Source organism: Mus musculus, chromosome 3 (genome assembly GCF_000001635.26).
Source record: "Mus musculus strain C57BL/6J chromosome 3, GRCm38.p6 C57BL/6J".
Lineage (NCBI taxonomy): Eukaryota > Metazoa > Chordata > Mammalia > Rodentia > Muridae > Mus > Mus musculus.
This window is the reverse complement of record NC_000069.6, coordinates 79,692,179-79,719,691: the sequence shown is the minus strand read 5'-3', so window position 1 is coordinate 79,719,691 and position 27,513 is coordinate 79,692,179. Positions and strand designations below refer to the sequence as shown.

The window sequence follows — 27,513 nt, the reverse complement described above, 5'->3', positions numbered from 1 at the left end:
AGACACTTATCTATGAGTGTAGCAGAATGTTCTCAGGAGTTGGTTTGTTGCTATTTCCTTTAGCCAAGTAACACTATTTGATTTCCCCCAAGGCCCATGGTCAAGGCATAGGTTCCAGGACACCCAAATAGTGTCAGGCATGGGTATCATCTCAAGGAGTGAACCTGAAAGCTAATCAGATAGTGGTTGGTTACTCCCACATTGTTTGTGCCACTGGTGTCTTTGCCACAGTCAGGATACTGTTGCATATTTCAGAGTCTGTGGCTAGGTTGGTGGTTACCTTTCCCTGGTGATAACATGGAGAGTAACTTACAGTACCATGAACATTAGTCAGTAGGGCTGAAGGTTCTAGTAAGGCACCATCCTGACTTCTCCATGTTGAACGAAATATGTAAATATTGTCTTCAGCAATTAGGCCTTATCATCAATTTGTGGAGAGCAACACATAGCCCTAGCAAGAGCCTCAGTTGTTTGAGCATTTCCATAGGGCCTCTTTAGCCAGCAACTCAATTAGATGTAACTCATTTCTGGCACTTGGAGATTCACTTGGTAGCTGTGTGTGTGTGTGTGTATGTGTGTGTGTGTGTGTGTGTGTGTGTGTGTGTGTGTGTGTGTGTGTGTTTGTGCAGAATATGGATCTAATTGGACCACATGCTGTGGTCCAGTTTAGCCATCACTATTTGTTGGAGTTACTGCCTTTTTATCAGTATTTCTGAATTCTTTGTCAAAAATCAGGTGTCTATAGATATGTGGACTTATGTCTAGGTCTTCAATTAGATTCCATTGATCAATATATCTGCTTTTATGTCAATACTATGCTGTTTTTATTACTATATTATATTGTATTATATAATACAATATAACTCTGTATTATAACTTGAACTTTGAGATGTTAATACCTCCAGCAGTTCTTTCATTTATTCAGAATTATTTGGCTATCCTGGGTGTATGTGTGTGTGTGTGTGTGTGTGTGTGTGTGTGTGTGTGTGTGTGAGAGAGAGAGAGAGAGAGAGAGAGAGAGAGAGAGAGAGAGAGAGAGAGAGAGAACTTCAAGTACTATACTGAATAGATGGGGAGAGAGTAGGCATCCTTGTTCCTGATTTTAATGAAAATGCTTTGGGTTTCTATCCATTTAGGTTGACGTTAGCTGTGAGCTTGCTATAAATTGCATTTATTATGTTGTGGTATGTCCCTTTTATCCCTAGTACCTCCAGGTATGTCAATATGAAGGTACGTTAGACTTGCCAAAGGCCTTTCCTGCATCTGAGATGGTAGTGTGGTTTTTTGTTGTGTCCAGCCAGCAGATCACAGGTTTGGGTTCTAGCCTGGAAAGGCATTTTGGAAACCTGGAAGAGAAGAAGGGCTGGGCTGTGCAAGATAAGGAATGAACCAAGACAAGCTTTCTGTTCAAGGTTCAATTTTTACTATTCCGGCACTCCGTTATGAAGGAAGGGGGAGGGGCCCGATTCCTGCCAAATAATCTTGGAGTCCAGTATCAGGGTGACCAAGTGTATGGCTCCAAACAGCAAAGCGACAGGTTCCAGCAGTGGGCGTGGCAGAACAATTGAGCAGGAAGCTCCACCCCTGAGCAAGCAGGTTTCAGGCTGGGGGAGCAGAGACTTCAGTTTTTGACTTTCACTCTGTTTATGAGGTAGATTAAGTTTATAAATTTACATATGTTAAATCATCCCTCCCTCTCTGGGATCAAGCATACTTGCTCATAGAAGATAATCTTTTTCTAATGTGTTCTTGGATTTGGTTTGCAAGTATTTTATTGAGAAATTCTGAATCTTGCTCATAAGGGAAATTAGTCTGTAATTTTCTGTCTTTGTATATTGGTTTATTGACATATAGACAGCTCTATAGAAAGGTGATGGCCTAGAAAGGATCTGATCTGAGGGGAGCAGAGTGGATGGGGTGGAGATCCAGAAGAGCTGTGTGCTTGAGCTCTTCTTGGCCTCTCTCTTAGTATTTCTTCTTCTCAAGCAGGGCAAGGCATCCTGCAGATCTCTGACCTACTGTGGGACAAGGGCAGGTCACAGAAGTTCTTTATGGCCAGTGCTCAACACAGAAAAACAAGGGAAAGTCAGGGCAGTATTTTTAGATTTTGTTACTGACTTTGGGGAAAGTTCTTGTTTCTCTGATGCACCACGAGGAAGAATTCCAGTTTCTATGGCTTGTCCAGTGAAGAGGAGGAGGGATAGGGATGAGAGGCAGGAAAGCAAGAGAAAGCAGAACTTGTGCTTCTGAGCTTGCTTCTGACTTCTCTTTGGGGCAGAGATTCTCAACCTTCCTAATGCTGCAAATGGAGTTCCTCATGTTGTGGTGACTCCAACTATAAGACTAGTTCATTGCTACATCGTAGCTGTAATTTCGTTACTATTATGAATCGTAATGTAAATGTTTCTGAAGCTAGAGGTTTGACAAAGAGGTCATAAGCCACGGGTTGAGAACCGCTGCTTTAGGGTCTCATTTTACCGAGCCGAACATTCTTCCTCAATCCCACAAAGTAGAATCATGTTTTAAGTCTAGTTAGGTATAAATTCCAACTTCTCTAAATTAACAAAATCCATATTCAAAAATATTTACTATTCTGGTCTGACATTTAGTCACTCAATAAAGATTTACCACATCAAGGTATTTTGTGAAATCACAGTAAACAGATCAAAAATCTCATACAAAGTTTAAAATATTCTCTGAGTTCCCTGTAGCATCTGTTGATGTTATTCATAGGTTTGTGGAGCTAATGCATGCTTCCTGAAAATATTGTGTGACTGTCTTTTCCTTGATCAGGACATACTTGAACTGTCTAATTTTTTTTGAAACCTCCAGAAATTATTTCAGAAACTCAATCTATTCTTTAATAATCTGCATAGTTAAGAAATGATTCCTTACCACTAACATGGATATGCCCCTCTGGCACAAGTGACATAAACTTCAGTCTCTTTCCCAAGACATTCACCCAGAACAGAAACCATCACTGCTTCGAAAAGAGCAAGCAGCTGTGCTTGCCCCCTACTTGCTAGTGTCCAGCTACTTCCAAATTCTCTTGAGACCAATTATAAAATCTAAACAATAAGACAAGGAGCCAGAAAATAGTTAACTACCTGCTCTATAATGAGTAGTCTGTGGATATTTCTATCATGCATTGCTGTGGTTTGAAAGGGTCTCCCAGCAGTATCTGGGGCTGGTCCCCAGACAGTGACAATAGTAGGCAGTAGTGTAATCTTTTAGAGGCAGACCCTCCTGGAAGGGTGCTAGGCCACTGGGGATATGCATTTGAAGAGGGTGTCAGAACTCCAGAGCCACTGACCTCTTTGCTGACTAGTTGCCATGAGGTGAGCACCTTCCTCTGTCATACACTCCACCATGATGTATTGTCCTGTGAGACAGGCCACTGGCCATGGACTGACACTCCAAAACTTAGAGCCAAATCACCCTCTCCTTGTTTTAGGATGATTTTTTTCACATAGTTTGCAACAATGATGGACAGCCAGCGACTCCATACCTAGTTCAGCATCAGTCAACATAGGCTTTTCTGAGATTTTAGGACATATAAACTGTCCTGTGAATGAAGCTTGTTTATTCAAATCCCTGGCTTCTACCTACTAGATGTTAGTAACACCCTCTACATTCTGACAATCAAAGTTTGTTTTTTTTTTCCAGCATAGATAATTGTGGTTACATGTAGTCTGAGCTCCATGGATAGTATATTAGTCAGTGCTCTCTGGACGAACATTACTAACTGATAGAGGATGTATTAAATCTGCTTACATAATAAGGTCTAGGTAGTCCAACAATGGCTGTCTCACACTAGATCTAGAGGGCAAGAATCTAGTGGCGCATGCCTTTAATCCCAGCACTCAGGAGGCAGAGGCAGGCAGATTTCTGAGTTCGAGGCCAGCCTGGTTTACAAAGTGAGTTCCAGGACAGCCAGGGCTACACAGAGAAACCGTGTCTCGAAAAACAAAAACAAACAAACAAACAATAAAACGAATCTGGAAGTTGTTCTGCTGGTGCAGATGAACATCTCAGCTGTCTCAATATGGCACTGAGGGCCTGGAGAATTTTTGGAGAGCTGTTGGTCTTGGGTCTACTCTGGAAGTCCAAGATGTCTGGCTCTATCAGGAAAGGAGTAAAGAAGTAGTAACAATGAAGATGAATTTGACAGCAAGAGGGTAGTCAAGTAAGCAAAGAGCAGCGTTCCTTCTTCCAGCCCTTTCATCCTTGCTCTCCAGCATCCACCTTTGAACCACACCAACACTCAGTAAAAAGACCCCAGAGTTCCACAGAACCTAGCTGCTATCCCCGCATGTGTACACAGGTCACACAGACCCCGAGACACAATGCATCCAGACAAAAATGGCAGCAACTTGCTCTCAGACAGAAAGCAAAACAAAAACAAAAGCACTGGTGCTCACCAAGCTTCTTGTTCCTCAGCAGTAGACATGATTGTTCAACTCTTTTAACTGCTACCCAGTCTCCAAGAACTTCCAAGAAAAGCAAGGCTTAAGTGATTCAGGAAAAAAATTTCTCCTGTGAAAGGAAACACCCAGTGGAGTGAGCAGACAGCCTATAGGACAAGAGCGATACCTGCCAGGGGATGCATGTCTAGAGTCTAAAAAGTACTCAAAATTAAACATCCAATATATATATATATATATATATATATATATATATATATATATATATATATATACAAATAAGTGAATGAACCTGATAGTTTTCAAAAAAAAAAAGAAAGGAAGGAAGGAAGAAAGGAAGGAAGGAAGGAAGGAAGGAAGGAAGGAAGAAAGAAAGAAAGAAAGAAAGAAAGAAAGAAAGAAAGAAAGAAAGAAAGAACTACATTTGGGCATGGATAAATATGATATACCTTTTAATCTCAGCACTCAAGAGCAGAATCAGGAAGATCTCTGTCAATTCACGACCAGCCAGAGCTACATAGTGAGACCCTGCCATATATACATACAAATATGTGTGTGTGTGTGTGTGTGTGTGTGTGTGTGTGTGTGTGTGTGTATGTGTGGAGAGAGAGAGAAAGAGACAAACAGACAGACAGACAGTGACAGACACAGAGAGAGACAGAAAGAGATAGAGAGACAGAGAGAGAAAGGAAGGAAACGGGAGGAAAGAGGAAGAAAGACAGCCAAACGGCTAACCGGTCTTTGGAAAAAAAATGTTCAATAGTATTATCATCAAGCAACTAAAAAATAAAAATTACTTTGAGATTCTATCTCAACCCAATTAGAATAGTTATTCTCAACTGTTTACTGCTGATAGGAACTGGAATAACTTGCAATTATTGTGGAAGTTCCTCAGAAAAACAAAAATAGAATTATCATATGACAAAACTATTGTACTCCTGGGCACATACCCAAAGGAACCATCGGTATATCACAGAGATACCTGAACATCCATGTTTTCCGTGTTTGTTAAAACACTAGTCACAGCAGCCAAGGTAAAGTCTCAGACCATTAATGGATGAAGAAAAACATCAACTAGATAAATGGCATTGTGTAATTCAGCAAAATGAGTGGACCTGGAGATCATCATGTCAAATAAAATAATCTAGCCTCAAAAGGGCAAACAGTGCATGTCTCTCTCATAAGCAGAACCAAGATTTAACTATTATACACACACACACACACACACACACACACACACACACACACACACACACACACACAAACACAAACACAAACACAACATAAATATAGAGAATGATAAGAATGGAAGAAGTGGCCAAAATGGATGAGAAAGAACAAAAGAGGCTCATGGGAGATAGAAAGACAAAACTGCATTTTCTGTCTTCCACATACTGAACCTAGATTTAACTATATGTATGCCATGATGCAGAAGAGGGACCTTTGGCATGAAGGAAAGCCATTTAATTACTGTGCTTGCTGATTTTCCACATAATGAGAGCTAAAGTCAAGGCTTTCCTAAGTTCACAGATGAATGGAGGTGACAGATGAAGGCTGGGCCACTAGTCCATGGAATCCCAGCACTCACTGCTTCTCTTCCACCACACAGGTGAATATCTGTATGACAATTAAGCATCCAATATTAAACTAGTGGCTGCAAACTCTCAATTAATAGCTTGTGTATTAACACAGAGAGATTGCTTTTCTTTTCTAATATGAAGTGCAAGATTATAACTTGCAAACTGGGACAGAAGGAAGCCAGTTAAGATGCAGTTGTCTTTTTAGTGGAAAATTAACATCCCTATAAAATCCACAGACGTGTTAAATGTTTTCCTCTGCTTTGGTGATATTGAATTGGCATAAGCTTGATACATAAAATTAAATGATAAGTGAAATTGACCATCAGACCAAAGGAACCTCAGAACTGTGACTATTCATTCATGGAAAACCAAAGTATAAGATTTGTAGACTATTCTAATACATAATGCAACTTTTCTCCCTCAGAGGAAAGGCAAGCTCGCTCCTCCATAACCAGGGATGGTACGGGCAGGAAGCAGAAGGGTCCATGCTCTCCTTTAGCTGCCCCTCGCCAGCTTCTGTGAAGTGTGAACTTGAGGCTTCGAGGCTGCTGGGGCCCATCCTGTTAAACAGAACATAGCACACCTGCATGCCAGGCCCACACCTGCCCACAGTGGCTCTTTGTTTCCATCTGGCTAGGTACCAGGAAAGATGTAATAGTTATAATCACTCCTGATCAAATCAGGCCAGCAAGGATCCCATCAACTCTACAGCCTCTGGCTACTTCAGTTTTGTAGCCTCCATAGTCTCCCTGATGGTCCTGCTGGCTTTTAGAATACATTGCCAATCTGAGATTTTACACTTGGTGAAAAAAGACACTTGTACTTTTGTTTGGTTGCTTTGCTTTGCTTTGCTTTTGCTTTGCTTTGCTTTGCTTTGCTTTGCTTTGCTTTGCTTTGCTTTGCTTTGCTTTGCTTTGCTTTGCTTTGCTTTGCTTTGCTTTGCTTTGCTTTGCTTTGCTTTGCTTTGCTTTGCTTTGCTTTGCTTTGCTTTGCTTTGCTTTGCTTTGCTTTGCTTTGCTTTGCGTCATGGTCTCACTATGTATCTCTGGCTGTTCTGGAACTCACTCTGTAGACCAGACTGACCAGCCTAAAATTAACAGAGATTCACCTGCCTCTGCTTCCCAAATGTTGAAATTAAAGGAATGTGCCACCTACCCAGATCATTCAAAATAAATGTACTAGTAGAAAAAAAAAAAAACTGATCCTATCACAGTCTAAAATAAAAGGGTTTATTCTTCTCATTGAAAGCAGTGATGGGCTGGTAATTCTAAGGTCAGGCGCATCTCAGCATCTGTTAGTTTCCTTGATTTTCCAGTGCTTGTTAAATCACAGTGGTAAGGAGGCTGCTGCGGTTGTGTACCATCTCACGTTGGAGACTGGAATATGGAAAGGATATTTCCGCCTGTTTCTTGTTTCAGGAAAGCTACCTCCTAAAGGACTTCCTAGGGAGCCCAGGCAGTCTCTGTGGTGAGAAGAATGCATTGTAGCTGCCCGAAAGCAAGAAAGCTGAGACGGCTGTTCCTTCCGATCTCTTCAAGGGGAGGAAGTGAGGGGGCAGGGTTTCTGGAATCACCATTTAATCAGCAAATCAGCAGTGCCAGCCACACTTACATCTAAAAATAATGAGTTTATTACACATACAAATCTAAATGCCTACTTCCTTTGAAACCTTTCTGTTTTCAGATCTTGTTCTACTCATAATCTTTTAAGATGGGAAATCACCTTCACTTTCTAACTTACAAAGTTCAGCTTAAATTGAGTGAACTGAGCTCCTTCTAACAAATAGTCACCTTCACAAGTATGTTGAACTACTGCTTTTGAAACCTCAGAGCCCACCCACAGTGACATACTTCCTCCAACAAGGCATACTTCCTAATCCTTCTCAAACAGTTCCACTCCCTGGTAACATTCAAATATATGAGCCTTGGGAAGGCCATTCTCATTCAAACCACTAAGGGGCTGTGAATATCCCCAGGAAATGAACTTAATGGGTGGTTTACCTTTGTACTCTCTCCTGGAAGTAGACTGGCCCCAAATAAAGAGTCAACCCCAGCTTTAGTTCCCATAAGTTTCTGCTGTTACTCAGATAAATGAGCTCTGAGAAGGTATATTTCTCCATCTGCTGAGCTTCAAATGTCTTCAGCTCAAAATATCAGCTTTGGAACTCCAAGTAAATCCCTATGCTTGTTAAAGGATCATTTAACAAAAATTGAGGGGGATAAGAGATAAAAATCATGAATCATACAGATATAAAATCAAAATGTCATGAAGACATTTACTAATAAGAGAACCAGTGGTAAATTCAGGAGACTGTGGGGGGGGGGGGTTCTTAGTCAATAAAAATGCTGGAATAAAAGCATACAAAATCAATTAGTAACATGGGACAATAATTAATATATCTCACCATCTCATTTCTACCACAGAAAATCTAACGACAATGGTTATTTGCATTTTTATATATCAGAGACAAGGAAAGTTGTCAGGATAATTATATTGAAGGAATAGAAAGCAGGGTCCTCACTGTCAGAAAAGTGGGGAGATAAACTTAAGAGGAGAAAACTAAACTTAGCCTTATGGTACTTCATGGGAGTGGGGGCAGGTAGGGAAGGTTCTCATAGTTCATTATTGAGAGATGTACTGATAAGTAAATGCAGGTGTCTGTGTTCACAGTCCCAGTCCACCTGCTGAGGACACTGGGAACAGCGACATCCCAGTAGCAATTTGTACACCCAGAGTCTTTTTTTTTTTTTTTTTTGGCTTCTAAATATGATCCAACCCTGGAAGGAGGCAGAACTCGGAGACATGGTAAATGATAGAACTGCAGCAAGGAGAATAGGTCATTCTGAAATATCATTCAGTGTCCAAAAGCATGCAAAAGCAGTGGGTCCTGCTGAGGTCTGAGAGGACCAAAGACAGCTTGAGGTTGTTACCACACCAGACATGGCGAAGTTTGAGAGAGGGAAGGCAGTGAGCCGGCTCAGCAGGTTAAGGCACTTGTCACCAGATGAGTTCCTGGGATCTACTTAGTATGTCCACAGAGTTGTCTCCTGGCCTTCACACATGTGCTGTGGCACACAAGCCCACTCATACCCACATTACACACACACACACACACACACACACACACAATAATGATTTTTAAAAGCAACGAAAGTGGTTCCAGATAAAACTAAGGAATTAAATTATCTCAAGGGACAAGTCCAAATTAGACCCCTTTGTTTAACAGGTATTTGGAACCCACAGCTTGAAAAGAAGCTAAGGATTCTTGGGGGATCTGATTTTGATGGTTGAGTCATGCTGTGGGAGAATGTCTTTGCTTGTAGGGAATATATATCAAAGTGTCTAAGGGTAATATCAGGTGAGCACTTTACGCTCAGATAGTTCAAGGAAATAAAAAATTTTTATCCTAAATTTGCAAGTTCCCTGTCAGTTTGACAATTTAAAATTCTAAGTTAGCATTAATCTAATAAAATTTTAATTATATCCTAATTGTAACATACTAGCTAAGGCTTCTAATGTATATATTGAATTACAATGTTAAGGAAACAGGCTAATTTCATGGCACTGTCATTGAAAAGCTGTATCTGCCATTGAATATAAATTTAAATTTAAGAGAGAAGATATAAGCTGGGAATTTGCCTCAGCAGCAGAGTGTATGTTCAGCATTCCGGAGGCCATGGGCTTAACCTTGGTACTGTTGAGAACAAAAAGATCATAAAAACATAGTGGTCACCAAAGCAAGTGACTCAGAATACTCAAAACAGCAGCATGAATGTACAACCATGTTCATGCAGCTAAAACTTTAGGTGTAAGACTCTGACAAGCCTTAGCCACCAGAGACACCCCCTCCCCACCCAAGGGAGCCACGTGGAGCTGGAGATTGATGCAAAAGCAAGAGGAGTTTATTGTTCCAGCATGCTGGGATTGTCCAGCACCCAAAAGAGAGGCAGCGACCCTGGGCAGCCTGTTCAGCCAGTTTTTATACAGTTTTCGGGGGTAGAATAGAGCAAGAGCCACTAGGCACAATGTGATTGACAGAACGGTGTGACTTTTGTATTGACAATTTGTTGTCAAAGAATTTTTTTTAATCTTGATCTTTAAAGTTCAAATTTTAAAGTTTAATTAAGAAGTTATTAAAAATCAACGTCAACACAAATGTGCTTTTGACATCTCTGTTCTGGGATACACAAATCTTAGTTTCTAATGTGGTTTAATCAATAGTTGGGGGAAATGATGACCTGATTAATTTGGTGATAGCTTCCCACGTGAGAACACTGTTCATAGCGTCATGTGTGACACAGGAGTTAGGATTCCTCTGCCAGGTTTCTTCTGGGGGTGGGGTGGGGTGGGGCTGCAGATGCATGTGTGTAGTCTGTATAGGAGAATGTGCAAGAGCACAGGTGCCCACAGAGGCTGGCTGCATCTCCCTGAACCTGGAGTTATAAGCAGTTGTGAGCTACGCAACATTGCTGCCTGGAACCAAACTCAGGTCCTCAGTAAGAGCAATGTGCTCAAAGCCACAAAGCCATCTCCCAAGGTCTTGGAGTCTAGTTTTACATCACAACATTACAGTTATGGTGAATACACATTTACACATTTGCTAAAATCCCGTTTGCCAAGACCAAGAATGTACTATGCTGTAAACAACAGTCAATGACTCATGTCTGTTCATCTTGTCTAACAAAATGTGCCACTCTAGTGGAGGACTCTGCTGGTAGAAGAGGCTCTGCTTATGTGGGTGTGGGAGCATACAGGAAAGGCACCCTCCCTTCTATTTGCTGGGCAATGAAAACAGCTCTAAAGAATAAAATCTACTTTACCCTCCTATGTGGTTACCCTTCAAAGTCGGAATAGGGTAGACAAAAGGTTCTCAAGTATCTGGACTTTTCCACTCTTTCACCAGCTTCAAGACAAAGGCTCTAAGTTCCTGTGTTTACTCCACACGCTCTCTTCCAAGTATCTATGGACAACTGTTACTCCTTGGGTCTGCATCTCTAATGTTCCCATTCAGCATGTCCCTTTCCAAACCCCTCAAGGAGCAAACAATGTCAGGGACTTTGTTACAATGTGTTTCTTCCTGTGTCATCATAAAATGAAAAAAAAAAATACATAAGAGGATTTGAGAGCCAAGCTGTAATAGACTTTGGTTAACTCCCTTTGGTTTAAGTCGGGGTCTAGCAGGGGCAAATTAATGTGTCCAACTCTTTGAAGTTCCAAAGTTCTCATAGTCCTCGTTGTTTTATTGTGTGCTCATAGGGGTATACATCATTTAATTTTAAATTGGTTTGGGACATTCAGAACACATTATCTCCTAAAAACATGATTTCAAATAGTAACTAATTTTCTATCAATCGATAAATGAACCACTTGATATGTACTCACTGATAAGTGGATATTAGCCCAGAAACTTAGAATACCCAAGATATAAGATACAATTTGTGAAACACATGAAGCTCAAGAAGAACGAAGACCAAGGTGTGGATACTTTGCCCTTCTTGGAATTGGGAGCAAGGCACCCATGGAAGGAGCTACAAAGACAGTTTGGAGCTGAGATGAAAGGATGGACCATCTAGAGGCTGCCATATCCGGGGATCCATCCCATAATCAGCTTCCAAATGCTGACACCATTACATACACTAGCAAGATTTTGCTGAAAAGACCTTGATATAGCTGTCTCTTGTGAGACTATGCCGGGGCCTAGCAAATACATAAGTGGATGCTCACAGTCAGCTATTGGATGGATCACAGGGCCCCCAATGGAGGAGCTGGAGGAAGTACCCAGGGAGCTGGGGGGGGGGGGGGATCTGCAACCCTATAGGTGGAACAACAATATGAACTAACCAGTAACCCCACCCCCACCCCAGAGCTCATGTCTCTAGCTGAATATGTATCAGAAGATGGCCTGTTCGGCCATCAGTGGAAAGAGAGGCCCATTGGTCCTGCAGACTTTATATGCCTCAGTACAGGGGAAAGCCAGGGCCAAGAGGTGGGAGTGGGTGGGTGGGGGAGTGGGTGTGGGAGGGTGTGGGGGACTTTTGGGATAGCATTGGAAATGTAAATGAAATAAATACCCAATAATTAATAAATAAATAAATAAAAATTTAAAAAATAAAAAAAGAGTAGGATCTCACCGAGAAGCAAGGCAGTATAATCTGAGGCAGGAATTCCAAAACGACAGGCCAGGGTTCCCAGGAAGTGCAGAAGGGACGAGACTAGAAAGTACAGCTGGAAATGGGGGATGGGCCTGTGGGTCTCTAAAAGGTGGTACGGTGGGGAGTGGATCTGATGCTGAGTAAGAAAGCCGCACTGAGTAAGAAAGAGGCTCAGGTGAAGGATGGAACCGAGAGGGAATGAATGTGGCACCCATTCTCCTCGCAGCCCATCATATCCCAGGAGACTGAGTAACGGTGCCGCCTGGCCCCTGGCTGTTCCAGCTACTTCCACTATCTCTTCTACCTGTGTGTGTGTGAACTGTGACTCCACCCTGTAACTCCACCATCTTTCAGTTGGATCACCACAGACTCCTCAGAGGTGGCTGAGAGCCCACTCTCACCCTTTGAGATCTATGACCATACTCCAGTGGCCAAAAACAATGTTAGGAAAGCGCAGGCCCTCCCTAGCTTGAAGGGGCCGGGTCCACCTTCCGTTTCTCTTGCATTTTGAACAAAGACCAACGTCTTCTCCCTTGTCTGCTTCCCCAGCCTCAGCTTAGGCCACACATGTGCCCACTGTGCTCCGCAGGACCTGTTAAGTTATCTGATCCTCAGCCTAAACATGCTCACCTCCACACACACCCATGCTCATCTTCCCCCACATCCCTACCTCCTCTTGCTGCCCAGGTTCTTCTCTTTGTTTTCCCCTCCGTTTAGTCAGACCCGGTTCTCAGAAGCCCACCTTACAGATCCCAGCAGTTATGCCACGAGAGCTCAGGTTTCATTTCTTGGTGCGCCTCATTTGGGAATCACTTATTGACTTATTCAGTTGTGTCCTTACAATGGAGAACAGCCCTTGCCAGGACGGCAGCTGGGAGTTAGCCAATGCCCGGCACAGTCTTGCCAGGGCCTCACACTTAGGAACATCCGATACACAAATGAGCAGGTGGCGCTTGCTTCTCCATGCCCTCAAACCAGAGCAGCCTTGATTCTGAGGCCATGGGAAAGACACAGTAAATGCTTGATTTAAAAAAACAAAATGTCTTAGGGTTTTACTGCTGTGAACAGACATCCTGATCAAAGCAACTCTTATAAGGACAGCATTTAATTGGGGCTGGCTGACAGGTTCAGAGGTTCAATCCATTATCATCAAGGCAGGAACATGGCAGCATTCAGGCAGGCATAGTACAGGAGGAGCTGAGAGTTCTACATCTTCATCTGAAGGCTGCTAGCAGAATACTGGCTTCCAGACAGCAAGGATAAAGGTCTTAAAGCCCAAACCCACAGTGACACACCTACTCCAACAGGGCCACACCTTCTAATAGTGTTACTTACTCTCTGGGCTGAGCATATACAAACCATCACACAAAACAAAAACAAACAAACAAACAAACAAACAAAACAACTGAAAGGTTTCTATAGAAGAGAGGAATAGAACTGGAGTTAAATGAACATGCGTTCATTAAAGGGGAAGCTAAGAAAACCTTCCCAGAGTTGGGAGCTGGGAACAAAGTTTAGTGATAGACTACTTGTCCAGCATGAAGTAGGTCATAGGTTCAATCCTCACCACTTTGTCACTCGAAGGAGGGTGAGGACAGTGGACTAAGAAATAGGAGTTGGTAAGAGAACCCTAGGAAAAGAAGCTGGTAAGAGCTCCCTCGTGAGGCAGAGGCACTGGAAAGCAGCTATGGGCCCTGGTGATAGCGATGCCATGTTTCTACACTAACCAGATCAGGGACAAACGTGTGGGAGCATTGATGGGGCCTACTTTGGGTGCTACATTACCCTTTCCAACTGTCGTATTTCTCTCCCTCTGCCCCCAGTCACTCTCGGAAGTGCACAGGATGTCAGTTGTCCCCTCGGCTCCTTCCCCTGTGGGAACATGAGCAGGTGCCTGCCTCAGCTGCTTCACTGCAATGGTGTGGACGACTGCGGGAACCGAGCTGATGAGGACCACTGCGGTGAGTGAGGGGGCTGAGCCCCAGGCAGCAGGGCCTGGCTGCTCTAACCAGACCAAGACTGGAATTCAGCGCTCGCTCGCTCGTGTTGGCACACAGCTGATTTGCCTCAGGATCTACTCGTTTTGGTTTTGTCTGTTTGTTGTTTTGAAGTAAGGTCTACCGTAAAGCCCAGGCTGGTCTGAGCTCACTGAGAAACTCAAACCTCTAAGATGTCCAAGTATGTGGTGGTGTTGTCTCTCCAGGCTAGAGCAGCCTGGAAGGCTCAGGAAGAGCAGCAGAATTTCATCACCATCTGTAGAGTCAGGTGATAAAAACTCAGAACTTGAGTTATTTCTGACTCCCGTTGTTCTCATTTCCTTGGCCAGCTGTGGGTTGTTTGGGTTTTTTTTTTTCTTTTTCTTCTTTTTTGAGTATCTTTATGCTCCCAGGGCTGCTCATTATTAAGACATCCATATGTAAATTCTTGCTAATGCTAATTAAATTAAACCAGAAATTTGGCCTTTTCAGAATATACAAACTTCATGCATATTTGAAGAAGCCATATTAAATATATTTCCAACTGTATAAAATAAAATATATTAGACTATCTAAATGAGATGACTATGCAGTAACTTTTAAAATGATCATTGGCAGTTAAAAGTATATCGTCAAATAAAACATCTTTTTTTTTAGTGGGAGAGAAAGTTTTTCCTTAAGAAAAATTCAAGGTAAAGCTTAACTCAAAACTCCAGCATGCAGGAAGCAGAGGCAGACAGGTCTTTGTGAGCTGGGATCCAGTACGGTCTGTAATTTTAATGGCTGACTAAAACTGTCCCGTTAACAAGATCCAGAATCATCTGGGAGGCAAACCTCTGGGAACAGCTGTGAGGGGGTTTCTAGATGGGGTTAATTGGGGTGAGATCACGTATCCTAAACGTGTAAAGCCCCTTCCTGTGTCTAAATTCGAGACCAGCCTGGACTACAGAGTGAGACAGCCAGGGCTATACAGAGAAACCCTGTCTCAGAAAAAAAAAGGGGTGGGGGAGTGAGATGTATATACAGGACGATCTCTCCCCTAAACATAATTACAATACGACCAGCTGCTCAGACTCCTGCTACACCAAGTTTGGATTGTACCCTCAAATTGTGAGCCAAAAGAAACCCGTCCTTCTTTAATCACTTGTGTTAGACATTTTGTCATAGCAATGAACGTTAAAGGTAACTAATACAGGCTCTAGAGAGATTGGCTTAGTAATTAAGCACACTTGCTGCTCTCCCAGAGGACCAGAGTTTGAGCCTAGCACCTACACCAGAGTCTAAAAACTGCCTGTATTTCCAGCTACAGGAAATCTGCTTTTCTTTCTTGGCCTACATGCACACACATAATTTTTTAAAGTAACTAATACAGAAAATAGGTGCCAGGGAGTGGCATCTTTGCTGTGATTAACATGGCCATGGTTTACAGGTTTTTAAAACTGTTTTGTGGGAGGAATGTGGGACAGTCTGCAGGTGCAGGATTAGGACGTCCTGGGCCACAGTGAGCAGAGTTTAAGTGGCCATTCTTATGGGAAGTTGAAAGATCAGAATGCCAAGGGAAAGACGAACATTGGAGACCCAGCTCCTGAAGTTTTTTGAAAGGACAAGGCTAGAAGTCGTTTTGAAAGAGATTCTGACTTCATTCTGCCTGCGTCCCGACCTTAACTCTGATCAAACCTCTAAGATGTCTGGGTATGTGATGCTGTCTGTCTGTCCATGGCAGAGTGGTTTGGAACATTCAGGAAGGACGGCAGAACTTTATCATCATCTGTAGAGCGAGGTGATAAAAAAAACTAGGAGTTCTAATGAACCCCATTTGCTGAGCAAAGGATCAGATCAGGCTGTGGCATGACTACTCCTCACTCCCTTACTCAGATCTACAGGGAAAGAGAAGACACAGCAACACAGTTGAGGCTATGGACAAAGTGTAGCAGATGCACTTTACCATGTAAATTGATTAGCACCATAAAAGATAAGCATCGTGTTCTGCAATGGAACAATAGGAAATGTGCCCTGGACAAGATCCTACCCAGTAAAGCCTCCAACTTGTAAAACACAAATTAATTTGGAAGGCGAGAGAATAAACTAAGAATGCTTGGTTCTTTGCTCCAAAATAATCCCCTAAAGAAGAATTACCTCAGAGCCAGCAGCACACAGCCATGGCTACGGCCCTAGTTGAAGGGAGCCAGACTACACCTGGAGCTGGCAGCAGAACTTGGCAACAGCCATCTGTGTGGTACTGATTTTATAAGCATGAAAGATGCAAGAGTGAGGGAGTCGTGTAGGCTTGCAGCAAGCTCCTTAAAAGTGGATCAAGCCATCCAACATGTGCTAGCTAGGGTTAGAGTCCCTGGAAGGAGACTCTGAAAAAGAGTTGCACGAAGCTGCAAAGGTAAAGCCTACATTGCATTTGGAGACTCCAGGATATTGGAGACGCCACCAAGAAAAGCTGCAGGCAGAGAGCAGAGGCAGCGCAAGAAAGAATGTGTGCTGCAGCTGGCAGAGCTGGTGAAACGGGGCTAATAAACAAACCCCTGTGGAGCCCAGGTGATTTGGTCAAGAGTCTTAGTTGCCGAACAGTAGGCTGCAGGAGTTGATGTTTTCTCTCCTGGGTTTTGGTCTGATTTGGTTTGCCCTTCTCTTTCTGTGTCCCCATTCTTTCCTGTTGGAAGGGAAGTGTTTAGTCTGTACCATTGTATATTAAAGGTGTGCACTGTTATCCATTTTTATAATAGGAGGTCATAGTTGAGTGATTGTCTTTGAGTCTTAGACATGACTCGGATTTTGGACTTTTGTACTGTGTTGGAACTGTTTTTAAAAAAAACTATGGGGGACTTTTGTAATTGGGCTAGATATATTTTTTTCATTATTAGATGGTCATGAGCTTATGTGTACAAAAAACAAGAGTGGCTTTAAAGTGATATATTTGTGTGTCAAGCTTCCAAGAGATAGATTTGCAGTGGTTAACCTTGATTGTCAACTTGAAAGAATCTAGTATTACCAAAGAGGGCAGTTTCTAGGCACTTCTGTGAGACAGTTTCTAGACTGAGTTAATTGAGGTAGGACGACCCACCTCCCCAACTGTGTGGCTATCATAACATGGACTGGGGTCCCAAACTGAATAAAATGAAGAAAGCAAGTTAATCACCCGCGTTCATCTTTATCTGCGTTCTCACTGTTAGATGCAAGGTGACCAGCGCCCTTCATCTTCTACCATGACTCCCAAGCCATGATTCATTCCCCTAACTGTGAGACAAAATGCACTCCTCTTTCTTTATACTATTTTTATCAGGAATTTCATCCCAACAAAAAGAAGAGTAACAAATACAGTAACCAAGTCTCAAGAACAAAACACCTGATACAAAATCATGAAAGCACTATTAAACCATTGAACATTTTCATGGGCATGATTCAAGCCAAAAAAAAATTTTGTTTTGTTTTGTTTTTCGAGACAAGGTTTCTCTGTATATCCCTGGCTATCCTGGAACTCACTCTGTACACCAGGCTGGCCTCGAACTCAGAAATCCGCCTGCCTCTGCCTCCCAAGTGCTGGGGTTAAAGGTATGAGCTACTACTGCTCGACTTAAAAAAAAAATTATAACCTTTCAGTTGGGGTTAAGAATTGGAAAGAATCCCATCTTTCTAAAAACTTAAGGAATGTAGAGATTACATTTGTAATTCACTTAGATAGATTAGACAATTATTGCCTAATTGTATAATTAATGACTGATTACAATTAGACATGTGTAATTATTTAGATAAAAAAAAACATACTTCTCCAAGTTCACATATTTAACATAGTTCCCACATAGCTCCTGTTCTTTGTACCATGTGTCACTAATATAGTTTTCATCTCTCCTGAGACTTTTCATAAACACATTCTGAGTACAAGCCAAGCAAAACTCCAAAGTCATCAGAGCAGGAATTTGGTGTGTTGGTTGCAAATCAGAGAAACCTTTCATTTGTTGAGACAGAACGATCAGACATTTGGGAGGACAAGCCTGGGTTAAACACCAAGGGAATTTGGTTACAAAATGTTGATGGTTCTCATGCAGAAACCACGTTACGTTCATTCGAACCGAGTGCCAACTCAGTAGTAAATGTGCAAAGTTAAAATAGCATCAAATGCCTGAGTGAAAGCTGGGGTTGAAACTCAATGATAGCTGTTGCCTGACAAGTACGAGACCTAGGATCTCATTGGCCTTGTGGTCCATCCTAATGATTAATTCTGAGCATGGCCTTGATCCCTGTCTTTATTGTCTTTTCAGAGACTCTGCTTCTGAATAAGGTCACATTCTTAGGTTCCTGGAGGACACACCACTTTGTTGGGTACTGTCTCAATTCTGTACACCATTCCAAATATATTGGAAGAGGTTTCATCCCATTTCTTCTATGAGAGTGCCCTTGCAAGAAAGAGAAAATGACTACAGAGGTGTAGTAGCCATGGGCAGAAAGAGGCAAAAGAAATAAGCAACAGCCCAAAGGGGCAAGAGAAGATCTAGAGCTCAGGCAGAGTGAGTGACCCTGCTGACACCTTGAGTTTAGATGCTGGCCTCTAAAACCATGACATAAGACATTTCTATTGTTTCAAGCCACCAGAGTGCAGGAATTCCTTACAGCAGTCAAGGCAGGGGACACAAAACGGAAAAAGGTCCTCCTTCTATAGAACTGAGTCCCAGTCTAGATGAACACAATCTGGATTCTAGACACTATTTCCAGTGACTCAACCTTATACCTTACTGCACATGGCATAAACTCCCTGAAGATAAGTTCCCTTCATACAGAGTTGCCCTATACGTGAAAAACAGGTTTTTCTGGATATTCTATTTTGTTTTGTGGGATGAATAGTAATACACAGCCATGAGGAAGGAACAAGATAGGAATAGAGAAAAATATTCCTTATGCTCATAGAGAGAAGAGGCAGAGGTGCCCACATAGAGGACCCAGGAAAGACATCAAGGTGGTTAGGGGACAGATGGGAGAAAGGGAAAGCCTTAGACCAGAGTCTTTGGTGAGACCTCCATTGGAAAGGAAAAACAAGCTGAACAGGCTAACCTTGGATAACTTCAAAGAACTCCACACAGTAGGAGTGATCATTGAATGTCTTTGTTCTCCCTGTATCTAGGCTTGGATGTTTCAGGCAGAGAAAGTTGTCTCCTGCATCCGTGGACCAAATAGATAAGCAACTTTGGATCCAGACTGGTTGTTCCACATGCAATTGGACAAAATATTTTTTTTCCTTATTAGATGGCCATGAGCCTTTCTCACAGCTGTGTTCTTTGTTCTTTCTGATAACTGTCTGGGCCCTGGATAGTCAGCTGTCCCCAGTCAGAAAGGTTAGTAGCATAGCATTACTGGGCAAACACACACAAAAATTAGTATGCAGTACCACAGATCTTTGTGGGTTCAGTTGTGGATTCCCTGCCTTCCTGCTCACAAGCAAACACACAAAAGTGAAATAACGAGTTATCAGTAAGCAGAAGTCAGCTTTGATGGCAGAGAGAAAACTGCACTGTGCTTCACCAGGGAAGCTCCCCGCAAAGACAGGGATGGTTGCTTATGGAATTTCTATTGCAGTTGTGTGTCAGCTTCCTGGCCCTATACCCAGATCCTAAGAAAATTCATTAATAAGAGAGGTTTACTTTGGCTCACAAATGGCTCACATACCAGTTGGACCCAGCCCAGCCCATGGGTTCTGTTCCATGACTGATGGACCAAGTAGAAGCCCATAGCAGGGTACAGCTATTCACTTCATGTCCAGAAAGTAAAAGATAAAAAGTAAGGGATGGCAGCCCTCTCCCAGGCTACATGCCCAAGGATCTGTAGACTTCCTGCTAGGCTCCACCACATAAAAATCTCATTAGCAGCACTATTGGGACCAAGCCTTTGGGTGCTTTGGGAGATGGTGAACACTTGAACCTCAGCTCTTTGCAGACTTTACCTTACCTGCTTCTCCTTTGTGCCTCCCTCTACACATCAATTGTTAATAACACATTCTATTTGGCAGCATCCCTGTGCACTGGAAAGCCCATATTTGAATAGCTTTCTTATGATTCTTCTTGCTCTCTTGGCAGTATTTGATTTTATCTAATAAGAGATATAACTAAATTATCTTCTATGTCTGAGTACTTCTGTGTGCCAGACACAATATAAGTCCTTCGTATGACTCCTTTTATTTCATCCTCGCTGTAATTAGATATACTGGAATATATCCATTCTATAAATAAAGAAAATGAAAATGCAGAAGGATTACGCAGTCCCCTGATAACACCGTTTCGTCAGAATCCCATCCCAATTGTTTGGCTTGTGTGGTCCCTTCTTATCACTAACACACACTTTAGTCAGTCAGCCCGTTAACAGAAAATGACTCATTTGGGACCAGAGCTTGGGAAGTTTCAGTTCATGACCACTTTGCCCTTATTGCTTTTAGCCTACAGTAAGGTAGAATGTCATGACAGGAGCACGTGGCCAGAAAACTGTTCGCGGCCAAGAGCCCAAAGGGACTAGGGTCCCCTTCAAGGACCATTCTAAGTGGCCTAACATTCCCAATCAGTCCAAGTTCTTAAGAGTTCTGTTGCCCCTCAATAATGGCATGGGCTAAGGACTAAGGCTCTATTAGCACATGGACCCTTGAGGGACAAGTGTCCAAATACAGAAGCTTCCCACATTCTGCTTTTGCCTGGGTGGAAGAACAATGTCCGTGCTGTTATTCATTAGATGATGATCATATTCGCCTTCAAACAAATCTTTTGTTCATAAAATTTAAATTGGATGGAGCCTCCCCTTACATGAAATATAAAACCTTTTAATTTTTTAAAGGAAAGTATTTTAAGTTTCTTCTTAGAAAAGTAATATATGAAAATTAAATATACCTCCAGGTTTAAAATGGCAAGAGTGAGTTGATGTTTTTACCATAGTTACTAAATATAAAATACTAGTTTAAGTTTGCATTTTGCCTCTTTTAATCCTCCTGACAATCTTTGAGACAGGAACTGTTTCATTACCTTTCAAGTGGGGAAACTGAAGCCTTATGCTATGCATGAACTGGGAATGTCAGCTCACACTCCCAAATGAATAACAATCTTTATTCATGCAAACCTTTCTGTGTGCAAAGGTTGTTGCTATTACAAGCTTCCCACCCTTCCAAGAGACAGAAACCACTTAAATGTCTCAACCATTTCCCTTCTACTGGGATTCCAGCTGAGCTCATGAATCTCTGTGATGCTAGGATACAAGGTCCACAGAGACAGAGGTCTGATTGGCTCTCATCATGTGAAACCACAAAAGCCCCTGAGATATGCAAGAATCAACCTGATCTTCTACCATAAACACCTCTGAATAATCACTAGCCTGTCACAGACACCATCACACCCAGTCTCCTTTGCCTGCATCCTTAGCCCTTTGGGCATCAAAGCCATCATTTCATTGTTCCTGAGACAGCTGTGGCCCTAGAGAACTTTTGCAGTCATGTTGATGCTCAGCCCTTGTGGCCATTTCTACTCTGCTGCTCCAAATGTCAAGCCAGGCTCTGCAACGATTGTCCAATGGTCCCCAGGCCACCCTGCTCCAGATCCAGAGTGGAAAATATGATTCCAAAAATGGGGAACCCTTAAACTGTCCTTTTCTGGCCCAGGTTTGTTGTCTACTTTGTGATCAGAAAAGCCCAATGCTTCTCTTTAATATGCTTGCAAACTCATTGTCAAAGGTCAGACTTTAGTGTTTGAAGATAAAGTTCCAGCATTTAACTCCTCTGTGAACCTCTGAACTTCTGTATCATCCTTTTTCAGATGACAGAAGTGTGAAAGCCTAGCTCCCTAACACAGGAAAGGGGTAGAGAGCAAGGAGTTTTAGAAAAGAAAAACTTTTAACACCAACCCCAGAGTGTGCTTCTGACGCTGGCTTGGCATTTGCTAATCTATGAGAACTAGATAAACAGTGTCTATTTTGGGGTGTGATGGTGATGATATATATTTTTAATAGGATTAGAAAATGGAAGTATATTCAAGGACTCTTAATGTTAATTTGTCCTGCATTTAAAATTCAGAAACACTAAATATTCCATAGCTTTTAAAATAAGCTTCTTATGTTGCTCTCAGGAGGGCGGCTGTGCCCAGCGGTGTGAGCAGGAGTCAGTTCCCATTTCAGGATACTACACTAAAGTTGGTAGTTTGTCTTTTTTTTAATGTCAAAAACAAAGGAAGGGAAGTGACCTTGGTCATGATTCTGGTATTGATGTACAGTTGTGCTTGGGTATTCGTATCTTCTGTGGAACTGAGAATTGATCCTAGGTACTAATATGAGTGAGCGTTCTCGCTGAGATATGACCCTGCCTTCTTCTTACTTTTATCTTGAGACCTGACCCCACTAAGTTTCCCAGGCTGGCTGTGAACTCACTCTGCATCCTATGCAACTCTTAAACTTAGTCTCCTCTAGCTTGACCTCCCACATAGCTGGAATTATAGGCCTACACCACCATGCCCACATGTATTTTATGTTCAAAACAAATTGGTTTTATATTCAGTAGTCTCAAAAATATAAGTACCAGAAATCTTGGCTCTTCTAAAATTATCGGCCCGATCTTCACTTTTTGTGTTTATCTACTACTGTTCAGAGCCAGGCACGGGAGCACCCAGGTACTGTCTTAGATACCTGAAAGACTAAAGAAGGAAGATAACCCAGGCATTTGAGGCCAGTGTAGAGAACAAAATGAAACCTATATCAAGAGAAAATATCTAATAGTAATACATAAGGTATAACCAGGCGTCCCCATGGGATTTTCTTTTCAGAACAAATCTTACTAGATAAGAAGTGAGGGGTGGTAGTTCTTTTCTCTGACCTTAGTTTGCAATAAAAGCTGCCCAGGATAATGACACACTCCTTGGTCTTCAAATATTTGCCTCTGGTGTCACTAAGACCACAGATAGAGGCATGTTCATTCCATACAACAAACTACTGTTGCTGTTAAAATTCAGAGACTCCGTACAACTGCTTTGACGAACTGCTGAGCTCACTCTACATCCCCAGGCTCATGCCAGTAGTTTGGGGCATCTCTCTTTTTAAGGATAATCACTTTATTCGAAAAACGATGCCCCACTCTTTGCCAAGAATGTGTGCTGAATGTTGAATGACTATGTGAGCACCAAGAATGCTCTGGTTTGCATAAGTTCAGATCTTAGTAATGAACTCCTACTTGTTCTTCAACCAATATGGTGTATGCTTTGTAGACTACCAGATGTGCTCCTCCATCTTAATGAAGGAGCAGACCATTTAACACAAGATGGCATCACAGCCTGCTTTATTCTAGGTTCCTCTCCAATGGGAATGTCTTTCAATTTTTGATTATTCAAAATTAAGAGTTGGGTGTCCCACAACTATAAAGCACTTGCCATGTACTCATCACCTCTAAAGAGACATCCAAACATCAGAGAACCCAGAATCAACCTCTGAAATATGTAGGGCAGACTTCCAAAGTATATAGGGGCCCATGTAAGCAGTCCTGACTTACAATGGTTTGCTCCAACTTTTCAACTGTACAACAGTGTGAAAGTGATATACATTTGGTTTTTAAAAAAAAACACAAATTGAAGTCTGAATTTTGCTCACTTCACAAGCCAGTGGTATGTCGAATATTATCTTATAATATTGTGCAGTAGCAGTAAGTAAGCCTTGGTTTGATGTCAAGCCATACACAAGTAGGGAAAAAAAATCCAGTAATCTCAAGTGTTCTATGTGCTGACCTGTGATGTTCAGTAGACTTTATATATATTATATGACTTTAAAATATGTTCATTATGTATATTGATTGTAGATGGAACTGTGTTATTGAAAGATTTTTATACCAGTATATATTGCGCACAGAACACATCTTCCCAAACCCCCATGCTGTGTTTTCTCAACTGTCTCCTTACTCTTTTTCCCTAGACAGTTTCACTGCCACTTTCACAGCATTTATACAAGTGTGATTTTATGTATCTATATAAATTCTAGGAACCAAATATGAAAGAACATCTTAATATTTGTCTTTCTGCAGGTGGCTTAATTCACTAATGCTATCTGAATGTGTCTTCATTTTCCTGCATGTGGCACAGCTTTTCTTGTTTGTGGTTAAAAAAGTTCCAGTGTGTACATAAACCACATTTCCTTATACATTCTTCTGTGGTTAGACATCTAACCTTGGCACTATAACACAGTGATTGCATGTAGTGCTGCAGTAAACATTGATGTCCAAGCATTTCTGTTATATTGGCTTTAGGTCCTTCTGCTATACACCCAAGGTGGTGTAACTGAGACAAATGGTAGATCTCTTGATTTGAGAGACCTGATAGTACTTTCTATAAGGATGGATGACTTTTCATTCCCCCAAGCAGAGTAAAAGGTTACCCTTCTGTTCACATCCTCACCAGCACCTGTTATTTGTTTTCTTAATGACTGCTATTCTAACTGGGTGAGATGAAACCTCAAAGTAGTTTTGATGTGTACATTCTCTGATGGCTGATAAGGTGGAAAAAATTTTCATATGTTTATTGACCATTTGTATTTTATCTTTTGAAGTCTATTTATTTGCTCAAACCAACTTGGTCACGGTAAAGGACCCTTCCATGTGTTCTTGAATTGAATGTGCAAGTATTTTTTTATTGAGAATCTTTGCATCTGTGCTCATCAGGGATGTTGGTCTATCATTTCTTCCTTTTTTCTTGTTTCGTTATCTGGATATCAGCATAGCTTCACTAAACGCAGTTTGGTAGATTTCCTATTCTACTTTGGACTAGAATGAGAAGCAAATGTGTTAGCTCTTGAAAGATTTGGTAGAATTCAGCAGGAAATCCATCTGGACCTGGACTTTTTTTCAGTTGGGAAATTTTTTATTCATATTCTAGTCTTGCTGCTTACAGATTCATTTTAAATTGTCTCAGATTAAGTTAATAGATCATATGTGTCTAGCAATTCATCTATTTCTTTTAAGTTTTCCTATTTTATGAAATTTGCAGTTTTAAGATACATCTCCCATTTCAAATTTAATTTTATTAATTTCAATCTTCCCTTTCTCTTTAGGTTTGGCTAAGGATTTGTCAATTTTAACTTGTCTTTTGAAAAATTAAGTCTTAGTTTCATCAATTCTTTGTATTGTCTTTTTCCTTTCCATTTCACTCATTTCTTCCCTTATCTGTTTTTTTTCATTCTTTCATACATTGCATACTAACTGAAGTTTCCCTTATCTCTACTCCTTCCATTCCCTCCCCACCCTCTCCCCTCACCCCAAAATCCACTCCTCCCCCATTCCCCTTAAAAAAACAAAAACAAAAAGAGCATACCTCTCAGAGTTATCAACTGAATATGGCATAACAATATACAATAAGACTAGGCACAAACCCTCATAACAAGGCTGAAAGAGGCCACCAGGAGGAAGAAAAAGTTCTCAAGCACAGAAAAAAAGAGCCAGAGACATCCCCATTCCCATTGTTTGGAGTCCCACAAAAACACAAAGCTACACACTGTAAGGTACATGTAGAGGACCTAGCTCAGAACCATACAGGGTCTCTTGGAGGCCCTATGAGCCCTGTTTAGTAGATTCTGTGGGCCATGTTCTCCTGTTTTCTTTGACCTCTCTGGTTCCTGCAAACCTTCCTGCTCCTCCTCTGAAGGGTCCCCCTGCCTCCACCTAGGATTTGACTGTGGTTCTCTGCATCTGCTCCCATCAGCTCCTGGACAAAACCTCTTTGATGACAATTGGCTTAGGCATCAATCTTTGAGTATAGCAGACTATCAATAGTGGCCAACTTTTTCGTTTCCATTCAATTGTAATAGCTAGTTTTTCTGGGTATAATAGTCTAGGTTGACTTTTGTGTTTTAGAGCTGGAAATAACATCATTCAAAGCCCTCTTTACTTTAAAGGTTTGGTTTGCTTTGCTTTATTTTGTTTGCAAAATCTACTGCTATTGGGATGAGCCTGTCTTTATATGTGGCTCTGTATTCCTCTCTTAAAATTTTTCCACACTGTTTCTTTATTCCGGATATTTAATCCTTCTTCTAATATAATGTAGGAAAATTCTTTTCTGATCTTGTTTCGTTGGTGTCCTCACTGCCTTTTGTACCTGGATGGGCATTCTTTTCCTAAATTTAGGGAATTTTCTGCTATAATTTTATTGAAACTATTTTCTAATGCCTTTTGCAATAAACTCTTATCATTTGTCTATGTTCATGATTCTGAGATCTTCTCTTTTCATAATGTTCTAAAGATTGGATCTTTTAGAACTAGGTTTACCAGTGGTTGTAAGCTACCTGACTAGAAATCAAACTCAGGTTCTCTGGAAGAGCAACACTCATTCTTAACCAGAGCCATTTCTCCAGCTCGGATGAGGTTTTTCTATTGAGTTTTTCCACTTGGCTCATAGAATTCTTCAATGTTTCAGTTTAGTTCTTCTTCAGTGTTTCTATCTCTTGTTTGAATTCTACTTTGCATCCCATGCTGACTTCCTCTTGTCATTCATGTGATTGTATTCTCTTGGAATTCACTTAAGAGTCTGTTCCTCTTTCATTTCTTTGTACAACTAATTCTCATTCTGTTTAATTCTTTGTCTGGGATTCTATCTGATTCATGCTCATCGAAGTTGGAGCCTTAGATGCTCATGCTTCTTGTTGCACTTAGACTTACTGAAACAGGTCACTGGTGGAATTTGTTGGTTTGTTAGTTTGGGTTTTGTTGTTGTTGTTGTTGTTGTTGTTGTTGTTGTTGCTTAGTTAGTTGGTTTTTGTTCTCATTTTTTACTACTCTTCTTTCAATAGAACTATTTGCAAACTTCAAGGAGGACTAGGTTGTAGTAATATTGAGGTTTCCTTTTCCTCTGTTGGACTGTTATGTAGGGCATCAGGCTTATTCCTCATTATAACCCTGTGAGAAGAATACTGCCCTCAAAAGCAATCACTATCAAAGAGTTGGCTCACTTTGAAAATACAATAATATCAAATTGTTCCCCAAGAACTTGACTTAAAACCCAGCCATACTATAGAAAATGCAGATTCCCAGGCCCCACACTGGCAAAATAGATGAGAACTGTAACAAAGAAGTCTATGTTCTTGAAAGTGTCTTGATTTCTAAAGTCTACTAGCACAAAGAAGACTGGATTTTCTTTCACTGGCATATATCTAAGTACTCCACTCATTTCGTGAGTATTCCCCCAAACTCTTTTTTCAATATAAAGTGCTCTGTAGATTACTCTAGATCTCCTCCCCAAAAAGCAGAGAATTAAATTCCTGCAATAGTTACTAATGTATGAAAAAACTGTGTGTCCTTAAAATATCAAGCATATATGAGTTAAAATATAGAAACACATAATACTAAAAAGCTGTTCTCTTAAAAATGCTAACTCCAACTTTGCAATTC

The 27,513-nt window shown here is 41.4% G+C and overlaps 1 protein-coding gene across 4 annotated transcripts in view; it reads left to right on the top strand.

Moving 5' to 3' along the window:
• Rxfp1 (relaxin/insulin-like family peptide receptor 1) overlaps positions 1-27,513 on the top strand; it is a 96,352-nt gene that overhangs the window by 18,260 nt on the left and 50,579 nt on the right. For all 4 annotated transcript variants that reach the window (XM_030252661.1, XM_006501629.2, XM_030252662.1 and 1 more), the window contains exon 2: positions 13,980-14,117. Coding sequence is in view for 2 of the 4 variants with exons in the window: in XM_006501629.2 (XP_006501692.1) it covers positions 13,980-14,117 (138 nt within the window). In the remaining 2 variants the exon portion in view is untranslated. The remainder of the gene's footprint in view (positions 1-13,979; positions 14,118-27,513) is intronic.